The 27903-nt window shown below is 36.8% G+C and overlaps 1 protein-coding gene across 1 annotated transcript in view; it reads left to right on the forward strand.

Annotated features, from left to right (window-relative positions):
• The window catches only part of NEGR1 (neuronal growth regulator 1), a 1046409-nt gene that overhangs the window by 803195 nt on the left and 215311 nt on the right, over nucleotides 1–27903 (forward strand). Inside the window, exon 6 of the mRNA XM_005899820.3 lies at nucleotides 22893–23044. Coding sequence (XP_005899882.1) covers nucleotides 22893–23044 — 152 coding nt within the window. The remainder of the gene's footprint in view (nucleotides 1–22892; nucleotides 23045–27903) is intronic.

Here is a 27903-nt window from a genome sequence, read left to right on the forward strand (position 1 = left end):
CTTCTGAAAGTCTTAGCAAGAGCTGTTGAACAAGACAAGACAAGACTTAAGGACTTTCTCTTTACTTTCAACCAGTGGGCTCATTCAGACCTCTTCACCTGTTCTTATCAAGCCAACAAAGAAGAATGGGACCCCTGTGGATTAAATGGAAGATATAATACAGAGGAGAGGATATCATCTAAATGGCTTCAAAATTAAGGAGGGAATGTATGCTAGAAAATGTTAGTTTGGACCATATGAAATTTAAATTTTTTTCAGTCAAAAAGGCTAAATATTGGCAATGCCATACTGTTCAACATAAACATATGAGGTTTATTAAGTGTCATGTCTCATAACTAATTACAGCTAAGTGTCTGAACAGAAAACAGGTGAAATCACATAAGAACTTAGATGTTGCCACAATGGATGAAAATGGATGTGACATGAGTAGGTACTTTGTTTCTTAAACTGTAATCAAAAGAGGATTTATGGGAAATATTCTCCTTTAACATCAGCCTTAACAATAAAACAATAAAAGATATCCCCATAACTATCTTATTTGTTTTGGATAACTGATAGTGGATTCACCTAGAATTTTTTTGCAGTTATTTTATATGCAACCTCTTCTACAATTTGGGCTGCTTAATTTCTATTTTTTTTTTGCTAATTAATTATTGCTTTTATTAATTTGAAATCTTGGTGGCTTTTGGAAGCTCCCCTATATTTTTATAAACCTAAAATTAGATAAACTCATCTGTGGTCACCCTTATCCCAACCCTACAAGATTATATATCTGGCAATATAACCTTCCTCAGATTCTGATAATCCAGGTTAAGAAGTTTTCAGTTTGTGATGATGAATAGAGGTAAACATCTAGAAGCATGGTTCTCAATCCTTTGAAAATTATGAAACCCTTTGTTCAAATATAATCCTATTTGAAGACCCACTAAATAATATCTGTGAAAGTAGGGGTGAATGGAGTCTCAGTTCTATCTACTCAGAGCCCCCCTTCCGTTAGGATGTCCTTGTAACTCCTTCCCCCATCCCTGGTTCTCCACAAAGCACGCTTTTTAAAAAGTGGTTTAAATTATTTTACATATCTTTCAAATTCACTTTTGAAACTGTGTCATGCCTTTCTGAAAGGTTAATGAGCAGGATTATTCTTAGTAGCACAAGTGAGAACTCCTTTGTTAAAGTCCATTTTATTTCTACTTTTTTTTTTTTTTTTTTTGCTATATCTCTCTCTTCCACTTTCCTAAATTCAGTGACCATTGTCAAAAAGACTACAACAACCCTCACCCCACTTGCTTGGCCTATACCAAAGACAGAAGAGAGCCAAGTTGTGTCTGCAGTTGTAGCTTCATTGTTTTGTTTTGTTTTGTTTTTTTCCCCAAGTTGGGAAATGGACTATAACTTTTCAGAGGAGTTTAGAACTGCTACAAAAATAGGTTGATTAATTCTCCCCAATCAGAGCCCTTCCCTGATACACTCATTCACAGAAAAAAATCTAGTAGCTGTGAAAATCAAATGCACTTTCAAAGGCAAATATATATTTTATTTAAGAATGAAGCATACATTTATCATTTGTTAGAGTTGTATTTGAAGATATATCCAAATACCACTAGAATATATAAATCTATCTTCTCAAAACTACAAAAAAAAAAAATTTGAATATGTGTAGGGAGTGAGAGAAAGAAAACTTCTGCTTGTCAAATGATTGTTGTTACACTCACTAGTGCATCTACCATGCTACCTTCAGGGCCCAGGACATTTCAAAAATTTATTTTATCAAAATGAAAAGCTATCTATGTGATAAGCACTTCGTATTTAACATTAACCCATTTTATTTTCACAACAAACCTATAGAAAGATAATATTTTTATCCTTACCTCTTGCTGAAGAGAAATCTAGCACAGTGTATTTACAATAAGTACTTTGCACAAGTCTATAGTTAATGACAGAGCTGGAAATTGAACCCAAGAAGTCTTGCAAATATTCAGATGGAGTTCATGGATTTAACGTCTATACTGTGACACCTAGCATGGTCATGGGACCTCGGGATCTATCAAAAATAATTTGAAAAGTCAATGTTAAATGCCAGGATAAAGGCATTTCAGGTAACTTATCAGTTAGCAAAATAAGACCGAACATAGAAACATTCGCTTATACTTTCTCCGTTGGTTTAGTCAAAGACACAGAAATAATGGAGTCAAGGTAACTAGACAGAAAAGAAACAGATACAGCATGTTTTTGGGTTGTTTTCTTGACCTCAAGGTTGTTAACAGAAGCATGAGGCTGTCAGAGACTCTCTTGGAACAGAGCAGAGTTTTTACAAGATCTGGAGAAGTTTTGTTTTCTTAGTTTTATTTCCTTTTATACTTGAGGCTTGAAAAATATTCAGAAATAACTTACTCTGTTCATATACTTTTGTACATACATGCTCAGTTGTGCCCAACTCTCTGCTACCTCATAGCCCACCAGGCTCCTCTGTCCATGGAATTTTCCAGGCAAGAATACTAGAGTGGGTTGCATTTCCTACTCTAGGGGATCTTCCTGACCCAGGAATCAAACTCATGTCTCTGGCAGCTCCTGCATAGGCAGGTGGATTCTTTACCCCTGGCACCACCTGGGAAGCCCATGTACTTTAAGAGATGTTTATAAAAATTCATCTTGCTTAAGTCAAGATTTTCAAAGCCAGATTTTCATTCAGATAAATATAAGCAAATAAACACAAACAAATAGGAGGAAATACCTGATCATCTCTAATCTTATCTTTGCCTATAGTTGTATCATATCCTGTAAAATCCTCTTCTGTGCACTGAGAATAATCTGCTTGAAAACTTAAAAAAAAAAAAAAGATCCTGCAAAATTAAGCACAATTTAAAAACAAGGAAGAAACATTACCAGGGATAAATTACTTCCCAGGACCTTTACATTCTGTCTCATTTATTCTTCAGACCTCTCTGAGGTATGATTTATTATCTTCAATTTACTGATGACAAAACTAAAACATAAGAAACTTAACTTGTCTAAGAGCACTCATATAAAAGATGCTATCAGGACACATTTTACCTTCGTCAGCCTCTCAACCTATGTTCTGTCCTTTGTTTACATTGCCATTATTAGTTTTCTGTTGCTAAGTAACAACCCCAAATTTAGCAATTTCAAACAGTAAGCTTTTGTTATCTCAGTATGTCTGGGTCAGGAATCCAGGAGCATTCCTGGTGGAATTCCTAGTGGGGTACGGCTCAGGGTCTCCCACCTGGTTCCCATCAAATGTCACCTGCTGCTAATCCTCTGAAGGCTTGACTAGGACTGGAGGATCAGCTGCTAAGATGGCTCAGTCCCACGCCCCACAAACTGGTACCTGTTATTGACAAGTTGTTGTTTAGTCATTGTTTTGTCCAACTCTCTCGCGACCCCATGGACTGCAGCCCACCAGATTCCTCTGTTCATGGGATTTCCCAAGCAAGAATACTGGAATAGGTTGTCATTTCCTTCTCCAGGGAATCTTCCCAACCCAGGGATCAAACCCAGGTCTCCTGTCTTGGCAAGTGAATTATTTACCACTGAGCCACCAGGGAAGCAACCATTACTGACAGAAGGTGTCTGTTAATCACTATATAGATCTCTAAATAGGGCTGCTTGACATCTTTATAATAAGACAGTTGGTTTTCCCCAGAGCTAGTGATTCAAGAGAACACCATAGAAGCTGTTCATGACCTAGTCTGAGAAGTCTCTGTCATTTCTGCAATATATTATTGGTTATAAAAGGTGACCCTATTCAAAGAGGGAGAGATTACAGGGGAACATAAACATTAAGAGTTGAGAACCATTGGATGCCATCTTCAAAGATGTCTGTCACACTGTTTCCCTTATGAATGATGTAATTGTTTATACATTAGAAATATTAGCCATTTGACCTTTAGTTTATTGTACTGTTTGGGTAAGCATCATAGCAATGACTAAAGTTACATATTAGTTATGAAGATATTATTTCTTTGTATAATATAGTCTGGGCTTCCCAAGTGGCGCTAGTGGTAAAAAACCTACCTGCTAATGCAGGAGACATAAAAGATGTGGATTTGATCCCTGAGTTGCTAAGATCCACTGGAGGAGGGCCCAGCAACTCACTCCAGTATTCTTGCCTAGAGAATCCCATGGACAGAGGAGCCTGGAAGCTTATAGTGCATGGGGTCACAAAGAGTTGGACACGACTGAAGTGACTTAGCACACATAAAATGGTCATTTTTTTTAACACTATAGTGACTTTCAGCATACCTGGCAGGGACAATTCTAGTATGCTAAATTTTACTCTAGGTATAAATACAGTAAGTGTTGGGAGAACTAGAGTTCAGACTTTGATTATACATAAAACTAAAAATTTTAACTTTTTTTGTCTTTTAAACAAAACTTTTATAATTGGATGCTAATTACTTTGCAATATTGTGATGGTTTTTGCAGAGAAGACTGATAAGAAGAAATATACTCCTTATGTGAAGTGAAAGGACACTTTAAGTAAATAATGTTTTTTTTTCTTAATTTTATTTTTAAACTTTACATAATTGTATTAGTTTTGCCAAATATCAAAATGAATCCGCCACAGGTATACATGTGTTCCCCATCCTGAACCCTCCTCCCTCCTCCCTCCCCATACTATCCCTCTGGGTCGTCCCAGTGCACTAGCCCCAAGCATCCAGTATCGTGCATCGAACCTGGGCTGGCATCTCATTTCATACATGATATTTTACATGTTTCAATGCCATTCTCCCAAATCTTCCCACCCTCTCCCTCTCCCACAGAGTCCATAAGACTGTTCTATACATCAGTGTCTCTTTTGCTGTCTCGTACACAGGGTTATTGTTACCATCTTTCTAAATTCCATATATATGCGTTAGTATACTGTATTGGTGGTTTTCCTTCTGGCTTACTTCACTCTGTATAATAGGCTCCAGTTTCATCCACCTCATTAGAACTGATTCAAATGTATTCTTTTTAATGGCCGAGTAATACTCCATTGTGTATATGTACCACTACTTTCTTATCCATTCATCTGCTGATGGACATCTAGGTTGCTTCCATGTCCTGGCTATTATAAACAGTGCTGCAATGAACATTGGGGTACACGTGTCTCTTTCCCTTCTGGTTTCCTCAGTGTGTATGCCCAGCAGTGGGATTGCTGGATCATAAGGCAGTTCTATTTCCAGATTCTTAAGAAATCTCCACACTGTTCTCCATAGTGGCTGTACTAGTTTGCATTCCCACCAACAGTGTAAGAGGGTTCCCTTTTCTCCACACCCTCTCCAGCATTTATTATTTGTAGACTTTTGGATCACAGCCATTCTGACTGGTGTGAAATGGTACTTCATAGTGGTTTTGATTTGCATTTCTCTGATAATGAGTGATGTTGAGCATCTTTTCATGTGTTTGTTAGCCATCTGTATGTCTTCTTTGGAGAAATGTCTATTTAGTTCTTTGGCCCATTTTTTGATTGGGTCGTTTATTTTTCTGGAGTTGAGCTGTAGGAGTTGCTTGTATATTTTTGAGATTAGTTGTTTGTCCATTGCTTCATTTGCTAATATTTTCTCCCATTCTGAAGGCTGTCTTTTTACCTTGCTAATAGTTTCCTTTGATGTGCAGAAGCTTTTAAGGTTAATTAGGTCCCATTTGTTTATTTTTGCTTTTATTTCCAATATTCTGGGAGGTGGGTCATAGAGGATCCTGCTGTGATGTATGTCAGAGAGTGTTTTGCCTATGTTCTCCTCTAGGAGTTTTATAGTTTCTGGTCTTACATTTATATCTTTAATCCATTTTGAGTTTATTTTTGTGTATGGTGTTAGAAAGTGTTCTAGTTTCATTCTTTTACAAGTGGTTGACCAGATTTCCCAGCACCACTTGTTAAAGAGAATGTCTTTAATCCATTGTATATTCTTGCCTCCTTTGTCAAAGATAAGGTGTCCATATGTGCGTGGATTTATCTCTGGGCTTTCTATTTTGTTCCATTGATCTATATTTCTGTCTTTGTGCCAGTACCATACTGTCTTGATAACTGTGGCTTTGTAGTACAGCCTGAAGTCAGGTAGGTTGATTCCTCCAGTTCCATTCTTCTTTCTCAAGATCGCTTTGGCTATTCGAGAGGTTTTTGTATTTCCATACAAATTGTGAAATTATTTGTTCTAGCTCTGTGAAGAGTACTGTTGGTAGCTTGATAGGGATTGCATTGAATCTATAAATTGCTTTGGGTAGTATACTCATTTTCACTATATTGATTCTTCCAATCCATGAACATGGTATATTTCTCCATCTATTAGTGTCCTCTTTGATTTCTTTCACCAGTATTTTATAGTTTTCTATATATAGGTCTTTAGTTTCTTTAGGTAGATATATTCCTAAGTATTTTATTCTTTCCGTTGCAATGGTGAATGAAATTGTTTCCTTAATTTCTCTTTCTGTTTTCTCATTATTAGTGTATAGGAATGCAAGGGATTTCTGTGTGTTGATTTTGTATCCTGCAACTTTACTATAGTCATTGATTAGTTCTAGTAATTTTCTGGTGGAGTCTTTAAGGTTTTCTATGTAGAGGATCATGTCATCTGCAAATAGTGAGAGTTTTACTTCTTCTTTTCCAGTTTGGATTCCTTTTATTTCTTTTTCTGCTCTGATTGCTGTGGCCAAAACTTCCAAAACTATGTTGAATAGTAATGGTGAAAGTGTAATCAAAAATCTTCCAGCAAACAAAAGCCCCGGTCCAGACGGCTTCACAGCTGAATTCTACCAAAAATTTAGAGAAGAGCTAACACCTATCTTGCTCAAACTCTTCCAGAAAATTGCAGAGGAAGGTAAACTTCCAAACTCATTCTATGAGGCCACCATCACCCTAATACCAAAACCTGACAAAGATCCCACAAAAAAAGAAAACTACAGGCCAATATCACTGATGAACATAGATGCAAAAATCCTTAATAAAATTCTAGTAAATAATGTTTTGATGACATGAAATTAAGTTGATCTATGACTTGAGAACAGTACATTCACTTAGGATTAAGACTAAAAACATAAAGTAAATTTTAATAGACTAAAATTTAAATAAGTATTACAAAAATAGATTTTATATCACTTTATGGAGATGATAATACCATCTTGACTTAAATAAGAATTTTGTTATTTGTCTACTTATTTGGATTACCTCCTATTGATTTTTAGCTGTCCTCAAATCCAGGCCCGCAATTTAGAAAGACTTGCCTTCTTATTTTGTATGATGAGTTTAACTGCTTCAGTGTTTTAGAATGATGCATGTTTTATTCACTGCCTATTTTAAGCAAATGTTCCATTGTGGCTATGCTTTTTAGAATTCTTTATTATCAACAAGGCATTTTCCGTAATAATTTATCATAATTTAAGATAAGGATACAAAAGTTACAAATAAGGTAAATAAAAATTACATCCATGAATGGAAAACAAATATGTAGTAAAAAATTAAAATTATCAATATATCTGTTAATAGCAAATGTATAACTACAATTGAATATATTTGATGATGAGAACTTATAATATTTTGACTTTTTAAGCAATAGATATCAAATTTAGTCTATGAATTTTTGCCATTCTTTACTACAAATATCCATGTCATCATACCTCTCACTTCAGAATCCTATAATTTGTTCAGCTTAAACCAGTGCTTCAAAGGGAATATGATGAGCAGTATCTTATTGCCTGTTTTAAAGGATTTATTATCTATGTGCATAAAACATGCATGCACATGTTACACAATATATTCAGTTACCACTTAATGGATAGGGAAATGCCTAAAATCAGCCAGGTGGAGTATGCCAGGTTCACATTACACAGAAGTATGATGACCTTTTTCAATCAGGTTAGGTTTTCACTTTAGGGAATGATGATTTTTTTTTACTGTTAGCTTTACAGAGGTGAGGTAAACTTGGAAAATCATAATGAAGTGGAGTGACCTTTCCTTTCCGTTTTCCTATTCTAGATTATTTACTACTGGATCGTCTAGACAGGCCATAAATTTTATCTGAGTTACTCATTTTGATGAAGGAATATAAGAGGGAGGGTCTTCTTCCTTTCTTTTATTTTCAAGGGAACCAGAAAAATGTGTTAAAATATTTCTCTGTGTCTTCATTGATCCCTTTTTCTCTGCTGTTTTTCATGTAATATGTGTGTGTTAAGTTATGAATACATACATCACATTTGTATAACACTATGATTTTCAAAGCATTTTTATATATGGTAATTTAGCAAAAGAAGGACATTTTTGCATTTCACTTATGATAGAATCAACTCTTTAAGCTTTGGGTGCTGCTTGAGAGAGGCAGAAAAAGTAAAAGAAAGAGATAAATATAAATAGTAACAATTTAAATGGCATGAACTCACTACTCCACTCAATATATGTTTCAGAAAGACATGCAGTGGGAGACATATTCCTGCTACTCCTTTGATCAGTCTTCATTCCTATTTTTTCTGATAGTGTGAGTATATCTCCATTCTCAGTGAGATTTTCAGGTGGAAAATGTGTGTCTAATATAACATGGTTCTAAAACAAAAATCAACTATTTCATCCAGTGCTCAACCATGGAGAATGATGTAAAACAGTATTTCTATTTCACAACTATTTTAGAATACATATCCCTATGAGTGAAATTTAAACCTTAGCAAACTACCAAAATATGCATACTTATTTGTAAATTATGTACATGCATTTCTGAATTAGTATATTGCATGCATTAAGTAAGCTAAAACAGATAAAATTTAGAAGATGAGATATAAATGAAACTTAAATGGATATTTTATTATCTTTTTCTTATACTCTAACAGGTCATTTCACTGTACTCACCCTGAAGGGCTTGCCTTCCATTTTGGAGACTTTTGTGAATTGTGTTAGTTTAAAGTAAGGAAGTCTAGGGAATTGTCAATGGCAACCCATTCTTGCCTTAGAATTCCATAGACAGAGGAACTTGGAGGACTACAGTCCATGGGGTCACAAAGAGTTGGACATAGCTGAGCGACTGAACACACACGCAAGGGCAGTTTTAACGGCTTGTGACTTTTATCCTATATGCTGACTTTGAAGTCTTACATCACATATTATATAATCACTGCATATTATCTTATTCATTCCTTGCATAATTCTAACTAGATTATGCCTAAGAAAAATACAATCTCATAAAGGTAAAATGACTTGCTGAAGGGAATTAAAGAATGGGCAGTAAAAATCTAATTTCAAGGAAAACTTGGGAGGTTGATGAATATGTTTATAGCCTTTATATTGATGGTTTCATTTTCTATTGAGGTTATCCAAACTCACTGAGTAGCATATATAAAATACATAGAATTTTATATATATCGATTATACCTCAATAAAGTGACCTTAAAATCAAAACAACCACTCCCCTAATTTCCTGACTCTCATGTCAAGATATCCCTCTTCTAGATTTTATACCACAGTTTGATTATTCAGAGGGTCTAGAATTATAATTTTACACACACACACACACACACACACACACACACACACACACACACACACACCCTGCCCATCACCCCTCTTGTCCTCTCATATGCAAGGCTGTTACTATGAGTAAGTCATTACATATTTTGATTTAGAAGGGTACTGGATCATCTAGACAGGCCATAAATTTCATTACCACCCCACATTAAAAATGATCTTCTCTGCTGACCTGAGACTTTCTTTCTTTCCATCAGGCACTTATCTGTGAGGTAATTTGTGAAATTTGAAAAAGAAATAAGTTCCCGCATTGAAAGAACTTGAATTTATAACATCATCTCATTATAATGTATTTGCTTATTTTTATTAGTATATAAATTTCATTCTGATGATATTTCATGCCTTTTTACAACCAAAGTCTTATCAATACAACTTCATCGCCCCTGTAATGATTTAGTCATTCAAGGCCAAGTTGATAAAGGGTAAATATCTGAAACAAATATTGGGATCTGGAGAGCACATGTCCGAGTAAGACATAAGGACATATTATTTTATTGTAAACTTTGGGCCAGTCAAACAAGGTTGAAAGTGGATTAACTCTAGTTTGCATCTCCTGACTTACAATTTGTGACCTGTCATAAAAATCACCAAAATGAAGTAAGTACCAAGAAAATCCAAAGAGAATCCTAAGTCAGTTCCTTAAAAGTGCACAGCAACAGTCAGTTCAACTCCAATCAGAGTATTAACAAATGCTTCCAGAGGGTGGGGAAGGTAGTTTTTGTGCTGGAAAACAAAGAATGAATAGAATTTCCAAATATTGCAAGGAGTCGAAAATAATCATAAGCAAGGAAAGAACACAGTCAATTCATATAAGCATTGTGTGGAGAGTTTGTCATGTCTCAGGATACAGGACGTGAATCTGGTGTATGTAATAGGAGGTAGGTTTAGAAAGGACCCTTAGGGCAAGACTTGAGGGATCTTAAATATCATAAGACATTTGGGCTTGATTCCATAGGCCCTAGGAAGCCATTTGGGGCCTTTTCAAGAGTAGTGAAATGATCTACTTCTCATCTTCACAAAACATTTCTGGAAGCATTTGGGAAGAATGGATGGGAAAGATATAAAATATGGTTTAAACTGGGGTATTGGTTGTTCAGTTTAAAAGCAAGACAGAAAATATATTATTTGTATATTTCAGTGTCTGATTAGATACAAGAAAAGGGCAATTTGAAGGTAATTCCAAGTTTTATGTCTCAATAACAAGGTTGAATGGTGAAGTTATTAGCTGAGATTAGGAACACAGGAAAAGAGATTTGGAAGAATTCTGAGTGCCGAGTTGGCTTGGGAAGCATAGTGAAATCAGGTGTTGATACTGGATACACAGTCCACGAGCAAGCAGGGTTTTGGTTGTGTTCTTAAAATGCATAGTGATATTTCCAAAGTAAATACTTGGCCTTATCACTTTGTCCTGGAATCCTTCAGTGATTCCTGACTATCCCTAGAATAAAGTCCTAACAGTACAGCATGCATGGGAGACCTTCATGTTCTAGCCCCTGTTGACCTCTCTGGCTATAAATCTTGCCATTCTGCTGTCTCAAAATAGGGGTTTATCCATCCTGAAATATTCAATTACCAAACTGTGATATGATTTCTGTCTTTCAAGCCTCTTCATATGTTGGGTGTTTTGCTTATAAGCCCGTTACACACACACACACACACACACACACACACACACACACACACACACGCACACACACACACACACCCTGGCTACCTTTGACAGGTACCTCTGCCTTCCACTAGTCCTTTTGTCTCAATTCAGAGGTCACCTTCTCTCAGAAAACTACCCTGAGACTTTCATGCTAAAAGAGGAAGCTCTCCAGATGTACTCCCATTTGCTCACCTCTATCTAAGTACTTTTACAAAACTCTTGCAGAATTCATTATTTATTCATTTACTTATTTTTGGCTGTTCTTTGTCTTTTTTGTTGCCTGGGCTTTCTCTAGTTGAGGTGAGTCAGGACTACTCTGTAGTTGTGGTGCACAGGTTTCTCATTGCAATGGCTTATTTTGTTGCAGAACACGGGCTTTAGGATGTGCAGCCTTCAGTAGCTGCAGCATGTGGGCTCAGTAATTGCAGTTCTGGGCTCTAGAACACAGGCTCAAGAGTCATGGTACACAGACTTTGTTGCTCTGTGGCATGCGGGATCTTCCTGGATCAGAGTTTGAACCTGTGTCTCCTGCACTGGCAGGTGGATTCTATACCAATGAGTCACCCAGGAAGCCTCCTTGAAATACTCTTTTAAACCATACTCAACTTTTGTACTTGCCCATCTCTCCTCCTAATATAATCTACCAGGGAGTAAGAGTTCTGCTGTGTTAACCATCATGCTTTCAACATCTAACATGGTGTTTGGAACAAACTCTGTTGCGAGAATGAATTGTGGCCTTTTCATAATGATAAAGTAGAGTCATTCTAGTTTTGATATATCTTCAAATTGATGAGACTATTTATAGAAATGTATCATCACCTTAGATTGTGGAACACTATAAACCCAATATGTGATTCCAGAAAGGAGCTAGTTTCTGTTGCTCAACTCTGATTTCCCAGGATTTCTTCTTGTCAACTCAGTCTGTGCAAAGTGGTTGTGTTGGTACATTGTAGGATAAAATTCGACATTAAAATCATAAGCACATTGATATTAGAAAAGCAGTTGAAGCAGAGAAGAGAAATCTAGACACAGGCCAGGCTGCCAGGGATACAAGACTCACTGCAGTCAGGGAAATATTGACATCTGCACTGTAGCCTTCATTTATTTGATATAGGGTTAAAAGGCAATATCATTCCTGTGCAAATCAAACTGTCACAAGTAAGGCAGCCCAAAGGTCTCTGATCTAAAATTATTAATTTCATTAAAATTGATGAAATAAACAAAACATACATTTTAAATAGCCTAATAAAGTCTAAAATCATTAAAATGTCCTAATATATTATAATAATATTAATTTATTCAAATATGCAACTAAAGATAGATACCCCTTGGGGCTAAGACAGTGATGCATGATATCCTCCAGTCTGTTCCTCGGAATAAATGATACATTGTTTTGGGGCCTTGAGTGCCAAGCAATACAGTAAACCAATAGGTTGCTATAGTAGCATGTTCACATAAATTTTCATGTCTCTCTGGTTTCTAGCAGTTCCTCTCCTCCCTCTTTTTACTTTTTTTTATCTACCCTGCACTTCTGTGAAAAGCCTAGATGAGGTTGTTAATGTGCATGTAATTGATACTGAGTTTGGTATATCTTGAAATCATGATGCCATGACCCTTTCAGTCACTCTCCTAGATCTTTTCTTTAAAAATAATTTCCTGTATGCTCAATATTTAATATTTTTCTGCCATCTGAGAGGAAATGTATCTGTTCTAAGAAACAGACTCTATCACTGAACAATAATGACACCTATCATATATCCAGTGCTTACTGTGTTTGATATATATGTGTATATATACATATAATATTACATTTTATATGCTTAAAAATATTCTATTAACTTTGAAATTGGCTTCATTTTTCCCATTTTATAGATGAAAACCTAAGCATTAAAAAATGTAAAAACATAATTCACTCAGTCAAGCACACACTTACTGTATAATTATTAAATGCCCAGCACTCTGTTACATACTTAGAATATGATGAATAACAAAACCAGCCAGGATCCTTGCCTGAATGTAATTACACTCTAATGGGGAATGTGGAACACAATCAAAAGCCACACAAATATATGAGAACTTACAAAGAGATGTATTTAATGTTATGATGATGATTTGACCAAGTCAGAGAGAACACAGTAACTTCAGAGCATCACTAAAATTCAGACTTTAGAGACAATTCTGGGCTTAAATTATATTGCTTTCTTGTTAATCTTCTAGGTTCTGTTTTTTTTTTTTTTCCTGTCAATCTTGGTACATACAGCATGCATGTACACTATGGGGATTTACTACCACCCAAATATTTAGTGAAGCTAGGGGGAAAAAAAATAAGCAATAATTGAAACTGAAAAGGTATGTGTGTGTGAAGGAAGGTGAACTGAGGAGAGAGGTGAAACCGATTTCATGCTTCTCATCTTGGGACCTTGAGTAGCCTGAAAGGCTAACTCCACTGGAGGCTAATGACACCTGATGTAAGGGGTGGCATTGCTGTGCATAATTAAGCCCATAATAGATAGTTAAGAGGCCTCTAGCTTATCTGAACTGCCAGAGAAATCACCAGGCAGCTATTTGAACCAAACCCTACATTTTTGTTTGAGTATCTACCCCACTAGTTTCACCTCATGAGTTGAACCTGGCTTTCTTGGCATAAATGCCACATGAAAACTTGGTTATTTAGCACCATTAGTTTTATTCCTTGATTTAACTTGACTTCCTTCAACAACCCATGATTTCTGACTTGTCTCTCCAAATTCAAATGCAATATCCTGATTTCTCTTGGTGGTTTCAAAATATCAGTTGCTACTTTTGGAGGATACCAATATTCAGAAGACCCAGATTTTAATTTTGGTTCTACAACTTATCAAATGGGCTTCCTGATAGTTCAGTTGGTAAAGAATCTGCCTGCAATGCAGGAGACCCAGGTTCAATTCCTGGGTCAGGAAGATCTACTGGAGAAGGGATAGGCTACTCACTCCAGTATTCTTGGGCTTCCTTTATGGCTCAGCTGGTAAAGAATCTGCCTGCAATTAGGTAGACCTGGGTTCGATCCCTGGGTTGGGAAGATCCCCTGGAGAAGGGAAAGGCTACCCACTCCAGGATTCTAGCTTAGAGAATTCCATGGGCTGTATAGTTCATGGGGTCACAAAGAGTCAGACGTGACTGAGCAACTTTCACTTTCACTTATCAAACAGTGGAAAATAAAAATATTTATTTTTTTCTAAATTGTTCTTTTTTCTCATCTGCAAAATAGGACCAATAATGCTTACCTTATAGGATGGCTATGAAGATTAGTTGATCATACCTTTGAAAATGCCTAAATGTCAGTTTCCCACACTCTTAACACTAAAAGTTTCTGTATAACGTTGAAATTTCTTAGATTAACTTCTGTCATAAATGTGTTGAGAGCAGCTAGTATTTTCCACATTCATAAACCATTCCTGCTCACACTGAAAAGACAGAAATAGTCATGAATTCAGAGCCAGATATATGTATTTAAGCTGAAACTTTAACATTGAAAGAGCCATTAAAAGATGTGTTGTACAAGGACCTATATGCCGTCTCAGTGTCATTTTCAGATTTTCAGATGTAGCTAAAACCCTTTAGATACTAATAGTGTTCTATTTGTCTATTTCTCTTTGGTTCCTAAATCAGTGCCTCAAGCATAAGAGATATTTAATAATCATTTGATGACAAAATTAATCTTTATTTCCATTAATACCATATCAGAGTGTTTACCATCACCCGTGACTTTCTCTAAAGCTCTTTTTTTGAACTGTATCTGTAGTTCATACCATGACTTGGAACTCCACAAGCCTGAAATCAATTTCTGGAAGCAATGTTCCTTTTCTTTGTAAATATAACTTGTATGATTCCAGAGCTGCTTATTTTCCCCTACCACCTTCCATATTTCCTATGCTACCACCCAAATATCAGTTAGTAAGCCTGTATTCATCTTATCCAGTTATATAACATGATATATTATTATCAGGTGTGTGTGTGTGTGTGTATAGTCACTCAGTCGTGTCTGACTCTTTGTGACTCCATGGACTATAGCAAGCCAGGATCCTATGTCCATGGAATTCTCCAGGCAAGAATACTGGAGGGGGTATCCATGCCCTTCTCCAAGGGATCTTCCCAACCCAGGGATCGAACCCAGGTCCCCTGCATTGCAGGAAGATTCTTTACCATCTGAGCCACCAAGGAAGCCCATATTATTATCATATTCTTTTGTAATTCTAGTCTGATAAAAGATCTATTACCATTTAAGAACACCTTTCCCATTCCTATTGAAAGTTGTTTTTTATTTTTTTTGCAAGTTATTTTAATAATTTAATTGTTGTTATCTGACACACTTATATATGGTTCCTATACTAGCAATGGAGTTTTCTTGTGACTATTTGCACCTGAAAGCTTCAGTTCAGTTCAGTTCAGTCGCTCAGTCATGTCCAACTCTTCGCGACCCCATGGACTACAACATACCAGGTCTCCCTGTCCATCACCAACTTCCGGAGTTTACTCAAACTCATGTCCATTGAGTCAGTGATGCCATCCAACCATCTCATCCTCTGTCATCCCCTTCTCCTCCTGCCTTCAATCTTTCCCAACAAATGCTTGCTTCTCTAGAAATAGCTATTGTTACTCCTGACCTGGAAAGGCAAATAAAAATTATAGTCCCAAAATTTGTACTGAGGCTGGATTTATATTTTAAATGAATGAGGTCAGGTTTAGTTGTTCCATTTATTTTTGCAACTTTGACAATCAGTGCTAATGGCTAAATGGCCAGTTTTGCTGTTGTGATGTTGCTCTGGGTTTTTCTGGCTATCCTAGATAAATACTGTTTAAGAGAGGTTATTATTGTAAAGTTTGTTAACATTTCATGTACCAGAAAGAGAAGTACCATAGCTATTAATATGCTTTCCATGTGCTGCTTCTGACACTGAAAATATGAAGAACTGTTCTAATTCAGAACTAGTTAATTGGTCAGGCTGTGTCAGTTATGAGTTGGCAGAAGTGAAGTGAAGTGAAATGAAAGTTTCTCAGTTGTGTCTGAACCCATGGACTATACAGTCCATGGAATTCTCCAGGCTAGCATGCTGGAGTGGGTAGCCTTTCCCTTCTCCAGGGGATCTTCCCAACCCAGGAATCGAACTGGAGTCTCCTGCATTGCAGCTGCTGCTGCTGCTGCTGCTAAGTTGCTTCAGTCGTGTCCGACTCTGTGTGACCCCATAGATGGCAGCCCACCAGGCTCTGCCGTCCCTGGGAATCTCCAGGCAAGAACACTGGAATGGGTTGCCATTTCCTTCTCCAATGCATGAAAGTGAAAAGTGAAAGTGAAGTCGCTCAGTCGTGTCCGACTCTTAGAGACCCCATGGACTGCAGCCTACCAGGCTCCACAGACTCTTTACTAACTGAGCTCTGAGGGAAGCCCAGAATCTGCTGGCAAAGCAAATAGCCTTCAGTTCACAGATATATGAGATATTAACAAAAGACAAGAAAGAAGAAGGAGGGCAGTGGTCCTTGGTATGTGTCTTAGTCCATCTGAGCTGCTACAACAAAATACCACAGACGGGTAGCTTATAAACCAAAGAAATTTATCTCACAGTGCTGGAGGCTGAGAGTCCAAGATCAAGGTGCCAGCATGATTGGGTGAGGATACCCTTCTGGGTGTCAGACTTCTCATTGCATCTTCACATGGCAGAAACAGCTAGGAATATCTCTGAAGTCTCTTTTATGAAGTACTGATCTCAACCGTGAAGGTTTTACCTTCATCACTTTTAAGTTCCTCCCAAAGACCCACCTACTAATACCATTGTCTCTGAGACTTAGGATTTCAATATATGGATTTGGCGGTGGGGGTGATGCAGATCATAGTGATTTGGAACAAACTCCTAGAGGTAACAGAGGGTAGAGGACCTCAGAGCCCACAGTAGTAGAAGAATCTTATATCCACGGGGTCCAGTGAATAGTAAAAATGCAAAAAAAAAAAAAAAAAGTGACCAGACATTTCTAAGCAGGCACCACATGCTAAGGAATATCATATTTAATTCCTAACATAATAGAGTTTGTTTTTTTCTTTTTGAGTGGAGGGATTATAATAAAACATCTCTCATTCTATAAGCTAAGTACAAGAACCATTCTCTTAGAACTTGAAAGGGTTAAGTGTCTAGGAAAAGAGAATGAACTCCTGAAAAGGCAATATTCCAATTTTTTTGTTCTCCAGTTTCACTACAAGTTGTGTTGTGAACTATTTCTTGAGTTGCCACTTTCAGATTTCACATCACTGATGCAAATAAAGAAGTCTGGATTCAAACAAATCTAGAATAAATGTGAAAAATCCAGTGGATCCAGGATCATCCCGTGAATAGGCTCATGGCACACACTTGAAACCTACTAAGGATTTTCTTTAACACAGAACAGCAATTCAATTTGTCAAATGTATGTTTGATATAAAAAGAATGACTCTCTTTCTGGAAAATATAATTATATTTAAACATATTAGAAGAAGCCTGCTTCATTAAAAAACTCATCATAAAGATCTCTTTCCTTATTTATTTTCAGTGAAGCAGTGAAATTACATTAGGGTCACTCATGATGGGATTTCTAGGCATAGTTCATTTTTTTTGTATCTATTTAATAAGTATTAATAATAATAACTAAGATGTATTCATATATATATATGAATATATATGATTCTTCTTGGAAAAGCTTCAGTAATAATGTGTTGTTCAGCTTAGCCCCTAATCACCCAGCATAGAACTCATTTCTATAGTAATTTTTAGAATTGATTTAAATAGCTGAGAAAACTTTCACTAACACTATCTCCAGATAACTGTAGGAAAATCATAGAAATATACCCTCCAGAGATATATCCCATCTCAGAAGTCACTCTCCTTCCAGGTCAGCTTTGGAAAGAGTTCCCCAGTCATCTACCAGGCAAAGGCAGGTTCTTCAATGATGCGTGAGCAGTCAGTACTTCTAAAACTCCCCAGGATAGAAGAAAGTAAGCTTTGGACTTTTCCAGTTATCTCAGAGATAGCTTTCTCTCAGGGAAGAAAATCCCCCCAGGGAAGATGCTTTTCTCTTTTATTGGCCATAATCACCTGCCAGGCTGATCAGAGCAGAAGGAGCTGCTACTGCTAAAATGCCACTAATGTGCCACTCTGGTAAGAATACACATAACACTGCTGGCTAGGGGCCAAAAATGGGCCTGCACATACAGAGTATGGATTCACTGCATGGTTTAGCAACATCTGCGGCTTTGCCTTCAGATACATTAAAGGGCAGAAAGTTGGAACCCAGCTCAGAAGAACAGCCATAAGGAACATAAGCAAACAGTGCCATGAAGTAACAGAGTATACTCCCTTGGGATTTTCTCTCCAGAGTCTAGCCAAATGAAGACTCTAACAAATATCTCCTCAATTCTTTGGTAGAAAAATGAGTCTTGGTTTTGGTAGATGGGACACAAAAGGGAGTTAGTAGTCTAAGGAGTTGCTGAGTCCTCTGGAAGATACAGCCTTAGCATTTTGTTATCGTTTAGTCTCTAAGTCATGTCTGACCCTTTTGTGATCCCAAGGACTATAGCCTTCCAGGCTCTTCTGTCCACGGGATTTCTCAGGCAAGAATACTGGAGTGGGTTGCCATTTCCTCCAGGGGATCTTCCTTGGTCCAGGGATCAAACCTGTATCTCCTGCATTGACAGGCAGATTCTTTATTGCTGAGCCACCAGGGAGACTATCAGACATGGGCTTACCTAATCCTGGGTGGTTCAGTTGTGAAAGAATCCACTTGCCAGTGCAGGAGATATGGGAAAGGTGGGTTCAGTCACGAAGATCCCCTCGAGGAGGAAATGGCAACCCACTCCAGTATTCTTGCCTGGTGAATCCTATAGACAGAGGAGCCTGGTAGGCTACAGTTCATAGGGTTGCAAATTGTTGAACATGACTGAGCATGCACACACAATTCGATTTAAGCCATCATGTTAAAGCTTGAAATCTGCTATAATGAAGGACAATGAAACTGGATTTTTATTCATATCATATACTATTGTTTAAAAGTAAATTTACTGATGTGATGCAGAAAAATATGTAAGAATCACTGTGGGATTTTAGCATAAATATTGATAGATTTGCAATATGATACTATATTGAGAAGTATCAGTCTCAGTAAAGTTGCTCAGTTGTGTCCAACTCTTTGTGACCCCATGTACTATACAAACCATGGAATTCTCCAGCCAGAATACTTGAGTGGGTAGCCTTTCCCCTCTCCAGGGGATCTTCCCAACCCAGGGATTGAACCCAAGTCTCCCACATTGCAGGCAGATTCTTTACCAGCTGAGCCACCAGGGAAGCCCAAGAATACTGGAGTGGGTAGCCTATCCCTTCTCCAGCAGATCTTCGCAACCCAGAAATCGAACTGGGGTCACCTGCATTGCAGGTGGATTCTTTACCAACTGAGCTACTAGGGAAGCCCCATGATACAGATGTTTAAAATTTCCATGTCCTAGATATTTTATGCCATATTTTCTTGTGTCAAAATTGGAGGTCATTAGGTTTATAGGTCAAGTGAAATTTTTTCAATACTTATTAAACTAAAAATTTTATTTATCTGATTAAAATTTGAGTTTTGGATAAGCCAAATTTAGCTATGACATGAAATATAAGTAATTCCCAGAGTAATCAAGCATGGTTGCTTATTTTAATCTGCATTTAACTCCAGTATATTTTATCTAAATTCAGATGCAAGTCACATAACATAATGCAAAGGAGTTCAACCTAAACTCTCAGGGGAATGTCAATTATTAGCATCTTTGTGATTAAAGAAATGCTTAATACTAAGACTTGAACACATTAAAGAAGAAAAATTAACAAGCCGTTTGAGCTAAGAGCTTCTGTAGCCCATATTATGATTAGCACATTCTTTCACAATAAATTTTGGGGTTTGTTAGGGAGAAGTTATTATTTGGTTGGCTTCTCATTATAGCAGATTTCATATTTAGAAAGAAGCATTCTTAAAGGGGCCACTGAAGGGGACTTAGTGATCCCTGTGTTATGGGGATGTCATTCAAACTTCATTGACGTACATGAGAGTGTTAGTCACTCAGTCATGTCCAACTCTTTGCAACCTCATGGTCTAATAGAGCCCACCAGGCTCCTCTGTCCGTGGAGTTCTCCTGGCGAGAAGACTGGAGTGGTTTGCCATTCCCTTCTTCAGGGTATCTTACCAACCCAGGGATCAAACCCAGGTCTCCTGCATTGCAGGCAGATGCTTTACCATCTTAACCACCAGGGAAGCCCTATTGACTTATGAAATATGTATTATTCACCTAAGATACAACTATTACATGCTATGTAGAATTCAAATATAAAGTATGTCCATATGGCCTTGCCTTTTGAGAAATTTAAAGCAATTCAGTTTATTTGGGTAGACTTGTATGTATAGAAACTGCTAGAGAGAACAATGCAATATTGTGGTTTTGATATTATAAATTCTACAACAATTTGGAGAGTGATATGCAGAGTAAGAGAAAGAGACACAGAGAGAGGAAAGTCATTTAGGGAGCAGCAGAGTAGGAGAGATCAGAGAAGGCAATGGCAACCCACTCCAGTACTCTTGCCTGGAAAATCCCATGGGTGGAGGAGTGTGGTAGGCTGCAGTCCATGGGATCACTAAGAGTTGGACACGACTGAGCAACTTCACTTTCACTTTTCACTTTCATGCACTGGAGAAGGAAATGGCAACCCACTCCAGTGTTCTTTTTTTTTTTTTTTAAGTTTAAAATATTGTATTGGTTTTGCCATATATCAAAATGAATCCACCACAGGTATACATGTGTTCCCCATCCTGAACCATCCTCCCTCCTACTTCCCCATACCATCCCTCTGGGTCATCCCAGTGCACCAGTCCCAAGCATCCAGTAGCGTGCATCGAACCTGGACTGGCGACTTGTTTCATATATGATATTGTACATATTTCAATGCCATTCTCCCAAATCATCCCACCCTCTCCCTCTCCCACAGAGTCCAAAAGACTGTTCTATACATCAGTGTCTCTTTTGCTGTCTCATATACAGGGTTATTGTTACCATCTTTCTAAATTCCATATATATGCATTAGTATACTGTATTGGTGTTTTTCTTTCTGGCTTACTTCACTCTGTATAATAGGCTCCAGTTTCATCCACCTCATTAGAACTTATTTAAATGTATTCTTTTTAATGGCTGAGTAATACTCCATTGTGTATATGTACCACAGCTTTCTTATCCATTCATCTGCTGATGGACATCTAGGTTGCTTCCATGTCCTCGCCTGGAGAATCCCAGGGATGGGGGAGCCTGGTGGGCTGCCGTCTATGGGGTCACACAGAGTTGGACACAACTGAAGCGACTTAGCAGCAGCAGTAGCAGCAGCAGAGTAGGAGACATAGGACATAGATCAGACTTACATGAGGATGAAAAGGTCTGGCTGTCAGAGATAAAAAGAGATGTTGACCATTGGGGTAAGATTCAGGAAAAGAGTGAAGCAGAAGCAATCATGTGAAGCATTGAAAATGGGAGAACTATGTCAGCCTATCTGAGAGTAAGGGCCTCTACTGGTAAGTGTGGAGAAGGAAAGTTGAGTATTCAGGATGGAATCAGGTAAAATTGAATCCTATATTGAGTCTAGAAAGGTTAAAGGACTTTATTAGGCACATTACTAAAATGTGGCACAGATAGGCTGCTGCTGCTGCTGCCTAGTCACGAAGTCATGTCTGACTCTATGCAACCCCCCACAGGATTGTCTAGGCAAGAATACTGGAGTGGGTTGTTTTTTCCTTCTCCAGGGGATCTTCCTGACCCGGGGTTTGAACCAGCCTCTTCTGCTTGGAAAGCAGATTGTTTACCACTGAGCCTCCTGGGAAACCAACCGAAGATAGGACTCAACTTAGATACTACCCTCAATATTATATTTAACTTTTTTTTTTCTTTTTGTAGGTTTAACAAGTCATCTATTTGGGTTGTACCTACAGTAAAGTAGCAGTAAAGTGTTGAGTCTGGACTCAGAACCATCCTACCACAGCTATAGGATTAACTTTCATGATGAAAGTTATCTAAAACTATCATTTGAAATAGCCTAGGCCTCACCAGGTGGCACTAGTGTTAAAGAACCCGCCCCTGCCGATGCAGGAAACATGAGAGACTTGGGTTCGATTCCTCAGTCAGGAAGATTCCCTGGCGGAGGGCATGGCAGTCCACTCCAGTATTCTTGTCTGGAGAATCCTATGGACAGAGGAGCTTGGTGGGCTACAGTCCATAGGATGGCAAAGAGTCAGACACAACTAAAGCAACTTAGTACACAGACATATTCTGGTCAACTTTTTAGAAATCAGGAGTTTGTGTTTTTAATGGAATCATTATATTTAATCCCTTTTACTTTTCCTTGGCTTTAACAGTTGAGATGCCATTGCTGTAATGTGTTTAATTTTCTAAAATACAAATCAATATATGGACAGGACATGTGGTTATCTAAGTCTGGTTTGTTATATAGCACAGATAATCCCATAGGAACAGTCTGCCACTGTCATACAGTTTCCCTTCCCTGGTATCTACTACTGTAAGGAAAATATAATTACATTGTTATCATGTTATATGCTAACAGCAGCATGGTCAAAACTGTCTATGGGTTACCATGACAACCCCATCTAGATAAAAATGAAAATGGTATTCACAATACATATTTACCTAGAGTTTATTTTGTCTTTTAGGCTCTTCAATGGCCAACAAGGAATTATCATTCAAAATTTTAGCACAAGATCTATTCTCACTGTTACCAATGTGACACAGGAGCACTTCGGCAACTATACTTGTGTGGCTGTCAACAAGCTAGGCACAACCAACGCGAGCCTGCCTCTCAGCCGTAAGTAACACAGAATTACCAAAATGCTCCCAGGGCCTTTTGGTTCCTGTCTATGAGCTCAGCCTGATGTGTCATGTTCCTTACACAGAGGAAATTTGGCCCCCAAATAATCTGGATGTTGGAGAATTTGATAATCCCTATAGAATTACATATGTGCTTAGAAAAATATTTTAGATCTGAGAAAAGGATGTTACATAAATAATAGGATCCACTAAAGATGTCTTCTGACTGATGATGGTTGGTTGGTAGAATTTAGTTTTGTTTTGTTTTCAAAAATTCATTATATTTAAGCATAAATTAATCTGGATTGAATTTACTCTTGGTTGACTTTCTCTAGATATTTTGAAATAGTGAGAATTTCACCATGACCAAGGTATAATAGTGAGTAAATGATATAATAGTGAGTAAATGATGATGGACAAAATATTTTATCCATATAGGTAATGTTTTTACTCAAAACTGTATTTTGAAAAAGAACATAAGGTTTTACTTAAATAGGTACTTTAGTTCTAATGTATCTTAGTTCCTAAGGACAAGAAATGAAAAAAAGAAGACCAAACACAAGGATTAGGGGAAAGTAGAGAATTATATTTTAACTTTTTCAATTAGTTTTAGTACTTTTTAGAAGCTGTTGTTCAAGAGTTGTTATAACCATAAAATATTCCTGATTTTGAAGTGGAATGTTACTCAAAATGTTCAAAGAAGACTCCAGAGAATATGCTGTCTTTTTAGTTGTACAGTTATCTAAACCATTCTTATCTTTGATAGTTTATGTTTTTATGGTAACCTGACATATGTATATTTATGCTGTCATCCTTTGATAGTAAGCGCTCTCTGAAAAAGGCAAATATTATGAGTTCATCACAGACATGATTGTTTCTATTTTGCAGAAATGAGGAACGGGATATATAATACTCCTACTACTTAAAAATATTAAATAAGTTTCATGATTTATGAACTCTGAATTACCAAGATTTAAGAATCTCTATTGTTAAATAAAATATATCAGTTGGTTGTTAATAGAAAATAATAATTTAAGATGATTTGTCCTATATACACTTTTAAAAAATCACATCATGTATTATTTCAGTTCAATATTATAAAGTATTTCTTAGTACCCCCTACTCTGAAAGAAATGCATTGCTTGCCACAAAATAGTCAAAGTATAATATACTTGCTTAAGTTTCTTCCATGAAGATTATTTACTTAGTGTAATTATGAATAATAACATTGCAAATATTATACAGCAGTGTGAATTCCAAGTTAATGTAAATATTGATACTTCTTTTGTAATGTTATTAATATTTTAAATTGTTTAAATATTCAAGAACCTGAAAAGGTAAATGAATTAAACCAAGTAAAGAAAAATTTAAGGCTTAATAACACATTAATTTTTGCTACTTAAATTTCTAAATCACACTCTGATTTTCAAAACTGAAGCATTAATGAGTGTAACAAATTAGAAACAAATGTCATTTATTTGTTTGTTTTACTCTGGCAACCTTAGCACAGTCATCTGGATATAATGCACTGCTGAAAAGGCTTCTAAACATATCTTCAGAATGGACTCTGACGATCTTCCTTTGTTGCTGACTTTCTGTGTATAGAAGTGCTAAGGATAACTAGAACAATTTGATTGAAATTCATTAAGAAAGACATAATATGCAAATTTTGTCTATAGTTTTGAACTTAACCCTGGAAGTTTGAAGAAATGTCTGTATATTCAAAACTCTTGTGTGACCTCACCTGAAACTCTTATTGCACTAAGAGTTTCTATTTTTTACAATAATTATTTTTGCATAGTTTGTATCTCTCTACCAAATTATGTTTGTTGAGAAGACAGAATCAATGTCTGATTAATTCTCCCATATCACTAAGCACGGTGTCTAATATTTCATAGACAATATTAAACTATGTCTGATATTCACATAGACAACTTATTTAGTGAATAAGTGAATTAAACAGTGTTTGAATAGACAATTAATTAATGAATGAATAGACTGAGATTTAGCTGTGCAAAGTACATTTTAATCTCCAGTTATATAAAGGAATATTACAGTGATGGTAATACTTATTTGTGAACTTACTGTAAACCAGATAATATCTTTAAATGAATCTGTTCCAATATCTTTATATGAATTTGTTCTTTTAATTCTCACACTACCATAAAAGGTAAATTCTAAAATTCTCTTCTTACAGATGAGGAAACTAAAATGAAGGGAAATTAAAAGCTTGGTCAAAGTCAAATGGCTAATAAGTGACAAAGCACAAACCTGATCAACAGTCTAATTTCAGAGTCCCAGGTTTTAACTTCTATGTTTCACTGTTTCTCACTGTGCTAAACATAAAACCAGTATCATTTGCAACATATTATTGAAAGATAAACCTCTACATGTAACATGTTTGCCTTTCTTAGCTTTTTTTTTAATATAAATTTTAGTAATTTAAGGTGCTATTGCTGAATGTATAAAAACTGTTTTTAATAAATGGTTAGAAATGGGCAACATACACCAGATATAAAATTTTAAGTTTATGAAAGATGAATGAGGTTAATGTTTGGCTGAAATATTTTTAAAAGTGAGACTCAGAGACATTCGAACATACATTTTTACGGGATTTTAAAACTCTTTGGAATGGTACCATTCTCCAATACAGGCACTATGAATCTTCAAACTATGTAGAGAAAGACAGCTTTTTTAAAAGTTCATGTGAAGCTGGTTTCCCCTCGATAAGAATTCCTTTCATATCTTCACAAGGTCTGTAGATGGGAGAGCCTTCAACCTCTAAACTGATCCAAAAGAAGTGGTCGGTCCTAAGCTGATCTAATGTTGGCCCATGACCTGCTAATTTTTTTTAACCTGTTATTGAATATCAGCCCTTCTTATAGTCAGGGGAGTGTAAAACCAAAGTGCTCATCTTCCAATCCAGGAGAAAGGAATTAGACTCCAAAGAGTCTGCCATTTGTGTAAATAATGATATATGAAACAAGCCATGAATAGAGAAATTCATATTATTATGATTTGTATCCATGCATATTAATATGCTCAGAGAGTTAATCAAAAATGTGAGTTTCCCTTCATAGTGCTTATGCATAGCAAACACTACATTGAGTTTCAGTCACTGAGAATCAGGTCCCTATCCAAAACTATTTAGAATAAATCCCGATTCTATTAAACTCTACTTCTTATGTGTAATAACCTACATTTTCCAGATCATCAAGAAGGAAAAAGTCAAGAAGTTGTAGTTTAGAGTCTTGCCATAACTAAGACCACAAAAAAGGAATGTAGCACTTTTTTATGTATAAATGTTTGTGTGTCTATGTTTCACACATAATGGAAGTCAAGCAGGTCATAATTTGAACCACAGTTTCATCACATATAGTTATATGATCTTGAGTAAATGCCAAAGCTTCAGTTAATTCATTTGTAAAGTAAGGGCAATAATAGCTCCCACTCCATGGTTGTTCAGTCACCGTCATGTCCACTCTTTATGACTCCATGGACTGCAGCATGCCAGGCCCCTCTGTTCCTCACCATCTCCCAGAGTTGGCCCAAGTTCATGTCCATTGAATCAGTGATGCCATCCAATCATCTCATCCTCTGTTGCCCTCTTCTCCTTCTGCCTTCAGTCTTTCCCAGCATCAGGGTCTTTTCCAATGAGTCAGCTCTTTGCATCAGGTGGCCAAAGTACTGGAACTTCAGCTTCAGCATCAGTCCTTCCAATGAGTATTCAGGGTTGATTTCCTTTAGGATTGAATGGTTTGATTTCCTTGTTCTCCAAGGAATCTCAAGAATCTTCTCCAGCACCACAGTTCAAAAGCATCAATTCTTTGGCACTCAGCCTTCTTTATGGTCCACCTCTCACATCCGTACATGACTCCTGGATAACTCCCACTTTAGGATAAAAATTAAGTGGGATGATGTATGTAATATATGTTACCCATTGTTATTATATCACACCTCCCAAGAATACTCAGTTCAGTTGCTTTCAAAAACTATATATACAGATGGCTGAGCTTATTTGATGACTGATTGACCAGTACTTTACTGAGGGTTTAGGTAGTAAGTTGTCATTGGTAATCAAGGGAGAAGGCACGTAAATTTGATATAATGTCTCAACTCTGGCTATAACTTAGCTTCATCCCTTGCTCTGTATGTGAACCATACTTTGTAGGACTAATTCCAGATTAAATATGATGTTTGCAGCATAGAAGTTCAGACATCTAGATTTAAAGCATAAAGACAGAAGTAAAGCAATTGTTCTATTATGAGGCTCCAACATTTTATCAGTAGCAATAGTTATCCATCAAATATATAGACTGCCCACAATATATGAAGCACTGTGCTAGATGTTGGAGAGAAAATTATTCATAGAATGGGAACTTCATTCTCAAAGAGTCCTCAGATGAATAAGAAGAGGAGTACAGAAGCAGATAACTCTAGTGCAGTATAGTCAACAGTAGAGTACAAGGGCAGAGAAGAGGCTCTTAATCTATTTTGAGGACCATGAAAGGACTGTCATCTAGAGTAGGTAATATTGCTGTATGAATTATAACTAAGTTACAACTTCAAAATATTATTTTATTCACTGTTGTCATATTTTCAAAGGCAGAACTTTGTAGAGTTCATTCAACAATAATCATGAGCACAATGTACAGTGTCACAAATGAAAGAATGAGACACTCAGTCTTAATGATTCAGGGCAATTTATAGAGAAAACCCTTGAGACAAGGATGTGATTGGGTTGAGCCTGGGTGTGGGAATGGGAGGGAGAAAAATACTCCTGTATGGAACAGCTCAGGTAAAGGCATAGCAGAATGAAACAATCTGATACATTTGAAGACCTAGTAGTAGTTTAAT

This window comes from Bos mutus, chromosome 3 (genome assembly GCF_027580195.1).
Source record: "Bos mutus isolate GX-2022 chromosome 3, NWIPB_WYAK_1.1, whole genome shotgun sequence".
Taxonomy (NCBI): Eukaryota; Metazoa; Chordata; class Mammalia; order Artiodactyla; family Bovidae; genus Bos; species Bos mutus.